At 33.5% G+C, this 9842-nt stretch overlaps 1 protein-coding gene across 6 annotated transcripts in view; it reads right to left on the bottom strand.

Annotated features, from left to right (window-relative positions):
• Pde8b_0 (high affinity cAMP-specific and IBMX-insensitive 3',5'-cyclic phosphodiesterase 8) overlaps window positions 1–9842 on the bottom strand; it is a 156846-nt gene continuing 147004 nt past the window's right edge. For 5 of the 6 annotated variants that reach the window (XM_054235057.1, XM_011183242.3, XM_054235058.1 and 2 more), the window contains 12 exons: window positions 7728–7782; window positions 7244–7342; window positions 7007–7117; window positions 6623–6792; window positions 6323–6533; window positions 3884–4051; window positions 3718–3810; window positions 3407–3655; window positions 3112–3331; window positions 2883–3043; window positions 2553–2820; window positions 1–2077 (listed from right to left, as the gene is read on the bottom strand). In XM_054235057.1, coding sequence (XP_054091032.1) covers window positions 1935–2077; window positions 2553–2820; window positions 2883–3043; window positions 3112–3331; window positions 3407–3655; window positions 3718–3810; window positions 3884–4051; window positions 6323–6533; window positions 6623–6792; window positions 7007–7117; window positions 7244–7342; window positions 7728–7782 — 1948 coding nt within the window. In that variant the 3' untranslated portion in view covers window positions 1–1934. The remainder of the gene's footprint in view (window positions 2078–2552; window positions 2821–2882; window positions 3044–3111; window positions 3332–3406; window positions 3656–3717; window positions 3811–3883; window positions 4052–6322; window positions 6534–6622; window positions 6793–7006; window positions 7118–7243; window positions 7343–7727; window positions 7783–9842) is intronic. The other variant, XM_011183240.3, reaches the window with a different exon arrangement.

Genomic DNA, 9842 nt, shown 5'->3' with positions numbered 1-9842 from the left:
TTAAGTAGTTACTAAGCTAAAAATAAAGGGTGACAATTTTTGAAAATACAATATATTTCTTAACTAATTTGTTTTGTAAACAACAACGGCGTTTTTGAAAAGTTTGCCGCGCACATGCATACATACTAAAGTGCCAAGAGACTCTGCACAAAACACAAAAGCTTTTTGCAAATTTCAGTCCGGGTGTTTTCTGCTAGAAATTTTCGTGTGTGCACCACAAACATTATGTAGTAAGAAAAAAAACTATATTTTTGGCACCAGCAAACAATTAACTAAATCCGTTAGATTTTTTTTAATTTCTTTATAAGTTAAATTTTAAATTTTAATTTAATTAAACCGTTATATATATATAATTATTAGTTCTTTTTTTTATAACTAGTTTAATTTTTAGTCAGTTGCACACCAATAAGAAAATTTTGCGTAGCTTAAAAATTAATATTTGATTTAATTTCGTTTTTTTGTTATTGTTTGTATTTAACTAATTTGTAAATTGTATTTGATTTTATGCGAAATGTTATTTCTTTTAAAATTTTTCAAAACTTTTGTAAATATTGATTTTATGTTTTTCAAAATTTTTGCAAATATTTATTTTGTTTTACAAAATTTTTGCAAATATTTATTTTGTTTTTCAAAATTTTTGTAAATAATTTTTGTAATTGTAAGTTTTCGAAATCAATTTTGAAATAGTGTATTCATTAATTTTGCTAGTTTTTCAATATATTTCTTTTAAGGTTTTGTTTAATTTAATAGACTATTTATTCAGTTTACTGCAGTATTGTACATACATATATATTACTAAAAAGTTGTTTTAAAAAAGAGTTCAAAAACATGCAGTTCTATTAGTTTTTTGCAGTTTTGTTGCATTTTCTGTAGTTAGATCAGTCATTTGGGTTAAAAAATGGTTCAAGAAAAACACTTGTATAGTTACAGTTATAAAGTTATATTATATTACTAATATTACTTAGCATTACTTTGTGGTTGTTGTTGTTGAAATATATAGTAAAATTTACTAATAGTTTTGTGTCGAAAATTTATTATTTTTCGAATAAACCTAATAGTTTTTTTTTTATAAAAAATATTTGCCTCAACGAGTTTGTCCAGTGGAGAAAATAGTGAAATTTTGCTAAAAAGTCTCCGAATTTCGCTTAAAACCGTTCAATCCATAACGTTCAACAACATTTATTACAATATAAGTATTATATTTAACAATAACTTTTTCATTTATAATTTCAAGAAATCATCTTAAAATATTTGTTTGCGTGTTAAAAGTGTAGAAAACATCTTTTTTTGTTTTGTTTTTGTATACATATTTTTTTCTTTTGGTCATTTTGTGATTTTTTTTTTTGCTTGTTTTGTGAAATTTTCAATTTTGAGTCCAGCCCAAGAAAAATGAACATTTAGTATTATACTTGTATAATGTATGTTTGTATGTATGTGTGCTGTAAACAGCCGGTGCCGGCCACAATCGGCACGAGTTGCCGCCAGTTGCTTGAGAGAGTTCGCCAGTGTTGAGCTTTCATGCGCCAGTTGGGGTCGTCACATGGCAGTGCAAGTCAATTGCATGCCTCACGCTTCGCATTCGGTGCTGTAGCAAACAGTATAGTCACTTTTTGTCAATCACATACATAACCTCAACCGACTTGTCAATAATTCGCTTTCGAAAATAAATATGCTTTGTGTTCCAGCTTTTACTCACTCTCTCTCTCTCTCACATAATTTCATATGAACTTTGCCACATCAATTTCCTTTAAATTTCTCTTGCATATTCATGTTTCTTCGCTGTTGTCCCATTATCCTCACATTTCTGCTGTGTCTCACTGTATTTATTTTTGCAAGCAATATTCCATTTCATTTTCACCAATTGTCAACGCACATGGAGGCTGGACCGGCTGCGGCTTCAATAGCCCTGAGAACAACCTCTTGAATGCCAAATGCTATTTGGCACTCTTCTTCACACTCAAACTGTGTTGTTTGCTCTTGACATCTGCCAGTGTGTGTACACCTTGATCTTCGAATTTCTTCCACTGTGAGTAGTTGATCTGCATGTAGGTGACCAGTTGTGGCATGTCGATGAAACCTGCAAAGTAACGGTGTATTTCATTAGTCGAAAATATTTTTTCGAAGTTTGTCGAACATATGTATATTCGAAAATATTTCGAGCATTGTTGAACATTTTAGTAGTCGAAAAGTTTTTTTTAAGTTTTTGACCACGAAAAGGTTTCGAACATTATCGTGGTATTTTATAAGTCGAACTTTTTTTTCGAAATTTGTCCAACACATATTCGAGAGAATTTCGAAGATTATTGTGTGTTTCCTTAGCTAACATTTTTTTCGAACAGATTTTGAACATTATTGTCTATTTTATTAGTCGAAAATATTTTTTTCGAAGTTTGTCGAACACATATTCGAAATTTTTTTGAAGATTATTGTGTATATTATTATTGGAATTTTTTTTTCGAAGTTTGTCGAATACATATTCGAAAATAGTTTCGATGTCATACTGAATGTTTTTCCTACTCCCAAAACAAAACGAATCGTCAGTTGATACTTACTATCCCACGCATGCATCATATCCTGTATAATGTACTCAATGAAGCCGATTTGACTCTTCGGTATGCTGCACGTATTCCTATCGAACATAGGCATAACAATGGGTAAAGTCTTTGCCTTCTCCTCATCAGTTTGCGTGAAGTACTCCTCGGCAATGCGACGCGCCCATTCAATGCAATACGAAGGCTGACGCGAAGGATTGCTCACATCGGCCACTTTGATCATCATGCGACGAATGAGAATCGAACTCTCCTCCTCAGATTGCACGATCTGTAAGAGAGCGAAATGTGTGAGTATCATTTGAGATGGATAAAATAATAAGTGAAACTCACATCCTTTGGTTCCTCATCCGAGCCGAAGATGCTGACGAACTTGGCTAAATGTTCGAAATGCCGCGTCATTTCTGTGGCGAGAATCATATCGATTACAACGCTGCGTACTGATTTGTAACTCTCAGTGTCTAAATTCTTGAAGATGTTGACTTTATCATCACCTAGTTTGGAGTGGGAATTGTAGTGTTACTTCATATTATACTCAGTGAGCTACGAGTTTGCTACTTACTTAAAGTAAGCCTAAAGGTAATTGAAGCATGATGCGATTCTAAGACGCACAGATCATTGTAGAGTAGCGCCAAAGTATTGCGCGAGTTGCAGAGGAACGCGGAAGAGCGTCCCGGATGGTCGACATCGTGTGCGGCGGCCGCAATCAGCGCGATGGCCTCATCTGTGCGGTCCATGCCCATATCCTTGGCGGCGAGCTGAGTGAGGAAACAGCCCGTGGCCTGGCGAGAAAGAGAAATATTTATATTTTGAGTAAAAAATAACGATTTCTCTCAGTGATGTATGTGAGTACGCACCTGCATGACGTCAGCAGCATGTGTGCTGTTATGATATGAATTATTCGCATGATAATTCGCTTCGATTACGGCCAGCCAACTCTTGCAGACATTTTCATCGATATTCAGCGTTGCGAAGACATTGAAACGTCGGAACATTTCCATGCCCAAATAGAGCAGTGGTCGCTTTTCAGTGATTTCTTCAAGTTTGAAAATATCAAATTCCCAACTTAGAGATTCTTCCAGTAATTCCATAATGTGTGGCGTGGCCTGGCGAGTTTAAAACGAAGTGAAAATTAAGTAAATAGATATATATAAATTCATCGGCTTACCTTCATTTTGGCGGGCATGCAAGTGGATTGACGACCACCCACGCGTATGATGGAGTCATTTGAGCTGCGGCGTGACGAATATAGACTGGGACCCTAAACGAAGAGCACAAAAAATTACGATTCTTTATAAATATTATAATTCTCTCCCTCTCTTCATGGCACTTACCGTTAATAGGGCACCAATCAAATCGGTCGCTATGGGATCATCTGTGCGTATTTCTTTCATTTGTGGACTATAAAGTCCTTCACGTTTCAAGAATTCCATCACCTTATCAATTAGCCGTGCCTCGTCCGGCGAACAATTCTCCTGTACTTGGGAGAGTAAATTGATTATCTAAATAGCGAGCGTAGTTGTTTTGATTTGATTGATTGATTTTGGTTGGTGGTTGGTTGGTTGGTTGATTGATTGATTGATTGATTGTTTGTTTGGTTGGTTCATTTTTGGTTGATTGATTTGGTTGTGAGAGCATTTAACGATATAAAACGAAACCAAACGAAAACAAAACGAACGAACGAACGAGCGAGCGAGCGAGCAGCGAGAGAGCAAAATAGTTGTTTGGTTCATATGTATGAATTTGATCATATATAATATATATATATATTTTTTTTTTTCAAACATAAAACCAAGAAAAACACATATAACGTAAAAAATGTAATAAAAAAGAGAGAAAAAGAGAAAAAACAAAGTTTTAGAGTGCATTAGAAATTAATAATTGGCATACACAGTTTTTTTTTTTGTAAGTTAGTTCAATCAATTTGAATTTGTTAATATATGCACTGAGAAAAATTGCGAAATAACATATTAATGTCTGTTGGTGTGGTGTGGCCGAATTTGAGAAGCTAATTTTGAAATGTTTTTTAAATTTATAATTTTTCAAATTGTGTGAGTATTTTTCTCAGTGCAATTACGTGTGTATTCTAAGGTAGTTTTTTTTTTCAATAATACAGTTACTAATATGAATGCTTAAGGCAGCTCTCAGTGATATTTCTCAAGAGAATACTGTTCTACACTGTAAGAAATTTTTTATGCAGTCGAATAAATTTCTGTTTCTACATTTTTTAAAAACTTTTGTTTCTGTTTTGAAAAATTTTAAAATTATTTTGTTGAATCTTTTCTTGAGATTTATGAATATTGGTATCTATTATGTTGCTTTTGTGTATTTAATTAAATTAGTGTGAAAGTAAGCTCTATCTATCGTTGTTACTGAGAATTAACAAATGTCAAATGGATTAATTTAATGCTGCTGCCGATAAGTATTTGCTGGCGCAAAATCTAATCTAAAAAGCCATGTTTCAATTTTGTCTACATTTTTCCTGTATCAACTACTTAAAATATAATGAGAACTCTTAGAAAATTCTCAGCGTTCTCAGTGAGTAAAGTTTTCTTCTAGTTTCCACGCATCTAAAACCTCAAAATATACCTTACTGATTGTGCATTTAGAAGGAAAAGGTTGAATGGGAGGGAAAGTTTTGAAAGGTCATGGAGATTCTACTTTATTTACAATTGCTTCTCGACACAAATGCAACTCTGTATATTAATTAATGATCGAAAAAATGTTCACTAATAAATTAAGTTGTTTTAGAAAATAATTTAGAAATTAAAAAATTCTATAGGTCTGTTTTTAGATACCTGGGTCTCTTGATTAACAGCTGTAGAGACTGCTTTTTTTTTTTGGAAAATATTAAATATTCCAATTTCTAGACTTTGATGGCTAGAATTAATGTAGGAATTTCCAACAATTACTCTTGTAGTATAAAGAGTTGAGACTCTTAGTAATAGTATAATTAATGATTTCAACTTCTTACCCATAAGAATGGAGACATATTTTAGGTAAAGATCTCTCATTTTAGCAGCATTTTATGCTTTGAAAAGTGTATCCGGTTACAATAACTGCATTTAGAAATTTAGAAATCAGATGGCAGTAAAGAGACTGATAGGTCAACAACTTCATCCAAGTAGACTTGATTTTTTTTAAATAAGTTCTTTGAGCAATTTTCCTAATAATATTCTAGTTCGAGAGTCTATCTACAATATTAGTTTTTAAGAAAGATTTGAAAAAAAAAAATTCCATTTTCATCTAACTAATTTTTCTCAGTGTAAAAGTTCGATGCTTGCGTTTACAGCGCATTTTTTTAAAGCATATTTTTGTGCGACTACTAACTAGTGTCTATTTGTGTGCGTGTGTATGTGTAAGTTAATGCCTGAAGAGCAACATGTTAACTATAAGCTAATTAGTTAGTACAATTTTAGTTTCAATGCTTTCTTCAAAGCAACCGCAAGAACTCTTAAAGCCAAAATGCAATTCATTATTAAATTCACATAAAATGCTAAAAGTGCAAATTTCATCAAAGATTTGCAAGACAGTAAAGCATGACACACACGCACGCATACAAACACACACTTGACTTGGTACGTTGGCGGGCGAGCGGATGGGAGTTTTTTGTTTTGAGTTTGACAGCACAACAAAATCTACTACTCGGGTTACTTTACTACGCTTAAATACTACTACAGTTAGTGTTTGACTTGTGCGCTGCATTGTTATTGCTAGTTTTATCTACATTGTTGTTATTATTATTGGTTTTTTTTGTTAGTAATAAATCCTACTTTTGTAATGGGCGCCTCCAATGGCAGTGATGTCAACTTGGCCAGACTGGTACGCCGCAGGCCATCCGATGCCACCGAACGCACATCGACACTGCCCCGACGTATGGAGTGCTGTGAGCCGCGCGGTGCCTCACGCGCTTGTGGTAGTGTGGCAACAAAGTCACCATGTGAACCAGGTACATCGAGATTGAAGACATAATGTGTGGGAGTGCTGTGGAGTGAAAACAAAGGGTTTTTAGTTATTCAAGTTTTATGAAACCGAAAGCATTTTTTCGACAAATAAGAGAGAGGATCACTTACCGTCCGATACAGGCGACTGGTATGACGCGCACATGCATTGCCACGTCTTCCTGCCCCTTGCGCCGCACCGTCAAGATCTCATCGAATTCTTTATTCTTGCGGCCGTGTATCATAATCGTCGAGACATCCGAGATGAAAATATCGGCCAATGGTTTGCTAATTATTTCATCCTAATTAAAGTGCAGAGAAATGAAATTAATGAATTAACTTTACAATTAAAAACAACAACGAAGTTATGCAGTTAAATTCATTAAAAAAAGGTATGTGACTTGGCTAAGACGAGATCACTGAAATGATTTATTTAGTGTATTTTCGAGTTCATAAAAGTTCATTTGCTTCTCACTAGTGTCTTGAAGAAACTTGTAGATAACGGTTAATACTTACCATACGCATATTGAGCAAACGTTCTGCTGCCCGATTGGCATATTGAATGCGCAGGTGGTTGTCTGTGATAAGAATGACTTCCTTAAGCCGATGCAACGCTGTGTAGAGGGCCTGAAGAAATGGAAGACATTTATTTTATATAGTTTTTTTTATAAATTTTATTGCATTTATGGCATATATTTAAGTGATTTAATCATCTACTCTACTCTTCAACTTCTTCTGCTTCTTCTTACTCACTTGCTGCGTTGACATAACATTGTGTGGTCGCACAATTGAATGCAGGATTTGCTTTAGCTCAATGTTGCACATCGAAAGATTTGTGGTCTCTGGAACGCACTATACACGCACAAACAACAGCAACAATCACATCCGTAATCGCACCAGCACCAACAGCATCCGCAACAGGTGTAGTTGTTGGTGAATTGAATTTTGTGGTTGCAGTTTGCAAAGAGTTGCAGCGATTTGTTGAGCGTCCAGCAGGTCGAGTGTATTTTCAAACAGCACAAAGCAGCGCATGTGTATGTGTGGAAATGCGAATATGGAAAAGGGAGAGAAAGAAAATAGTTAATTAACATTTTGAAATGTTGCCAGCGCGCACACATGAACAAACACAGACGCTGTTGTATAAACCGCAACACATGTCAAACGTGGTCAACAACAACAATGCACATTTGTTGCATTACAACTACTACAAAAGTGGGTCTTTTGACTTGCGACTTACCCTATTAACGCCAGCGTCTAATAGTGCGATTAGTACATCATCCTTTTCAAAGAAACTGAAAAGAGAGTGAGTGTGAAGGGAGAGATAAGAGAGTGATTGATATAGTGGAAGAAGTTGCAGTACTAATTCAAAAACTTAAATGCTATCAATGGGCTTTCTAATATAATAACAAAAATTAGTTTATTTTTTAATTTTTTTGATTTAATCTTTTTTAAATTTTTTTATTTTATTTTAAATATTTTTTTAATTTTTTTAAATTAAATTTTTCTAATTTAAAATTTCTTTTTTTTTAGTTTTAAAATTATTTTTGAATTCTAATTGTTTTTTTTTATTTTTTGTTTTATTTAGAGGATTTCTTGAATTTATTAAACTTCCATTTTATTTACAACACAGAAAATGCAGTAAAAGTCAGTTGAACACTTTAATGACCACTTTGCAGCATTTTGCACTTAAATTTATGCTCACACAGAGACGCATACAAATGCATCGAACAACATTTTAAGTAAGAAAGTGTGTATTTTGTGGCAAACTTGGTCGTTAAAGTTTTACGATTTTCCATTACAACAATTCATACTGATGGCATAAGGTTTTACATATTTTCTTAGCGCACTAATACATTCACACATAAACACGGATACGTATATATTGGTGCTTTAAATTGTATACGGAATTTTAAAAATCATATTTATTTTCATACCAATTTGGTCTTCAAGTCATACATGGAATTCGCGCTCACAATAAATATATACACTTTATACAAATAACTTTGGATTAGGGTGGTTCTCAAAGGTAGGAAAAAGAACATACAACAATTTGTTTAAGAATCGTTTTTTAAACTGTTATCGATATGGTTAAACTGTATATTTCGGTGTCAAAGGTCATAAAAATATTAACTTTGATTTTAAGAATTACCCTAGCACTAATTATTATACACTTTGACCCTTAACCTCAATTCACTGCAACTAAAATCATCACTTTACTTACTTCCAACATCATCTTAATTACAAATCACCCCTTTTAAATGCGAATTAAGCAAAGTGGCAGTCCCTTATCATCAAAACACCGGATACACTCACTATTGCAACGTAATTGGTTCGGAGTGCAACGAGAGTCAACAAAATGACAAACAATCGTAGTGTATGTTCTCTTGTGTTCTATGTTTCCGTTACAAGTTGGTTGGAAATTAATTTCAACGCTTCGATGGACTCGTTTATTGTACCGAAAAAGCTTAAGACTTTCACAGAGCACATAAAAGGTCAAAGCGGATGGGAGGAAATGAACTGAGTGTAGTCGCTGGCTAACAAGGAGCAGAAGTTTAAAATTGACATATCAGGATGTAGTTTACGCTGTAAGAGATTTAATTAAAGGTGTCACTTTACGGACGAGTAGAAGGGAATTAGAAAGTGGTATAGTTGTAAGCTTACAATAAAGCAAAAGGAGAGAATTAAATATATGAGTTTTGCAAGAGGGAGTTCACATAATTTAAGGTCCTTAGGAGATGGTGGATTGAGGTGCAGAATCAATATATATAGATATACAATATGTATATCTTAATTTTTAAATATTATATTTAGAAGCCAATTTTAAATTTTTATTGTGATAAGTCTAGCAGAAAGTTAAAAAGAAAGTTTATGTGTTGAAACTGACTGTGTGAAAAGGTAAAGGAAATTTCAAAAATATTATAAAAATATATTCAAACTCGAAATTTTAACTTATTTTCCGTATTTGGAAAACTGTTGATCACATGTTGCCTACATCTCGGCGCAATGGAAAATAGTTACTCAGAAATTACTTTCTTTTGAAAACAAATTTAGTGTGTTACCAATCAATTTTTAATTAATAGAATCCCAGAACTCGAGTATAATCTTCGATTTCGACCCTGGTTTAGTTAGTAGGAGTATGATTGAAAGAAGTCTTCAATTAGGCGCTCTTAATGAGCTATCTAGTATACTTTTTGGCGAATGTAAAGTAAAGTATGACTTTGTCCATTTTCAACAGAAACTATTCTTGCTCTACGCTTCATAAATAAAAATAGGTAAAGTAATCGTTTCGATATTAATTCAGCTCGCTTAATCAATTTCTTTTCAAAGCAGGATTAACTCTTAATTGTGCGCG

This window comes from Zeugodacus cucurbitae, chromosome 6 (assembly GCF_028554725.1).
Source record: "Zeugodacus cucurbitae isolate PBARC_wt_2022May chromosome 6, idZeuCucr1.2, whole genome shotgun sequence".
NCBI lineage: Eukaryota > Metazoa > Arthropoda > Insecta > Diptera > Tephritidae > Zeugodacus > Zeugodacus cucurbitae.
The sequence above is the reverse complement of the archived record's forward strand: the minus strand, read 5'-3'. Positions and strand labels throughout refer to the sequence as shown.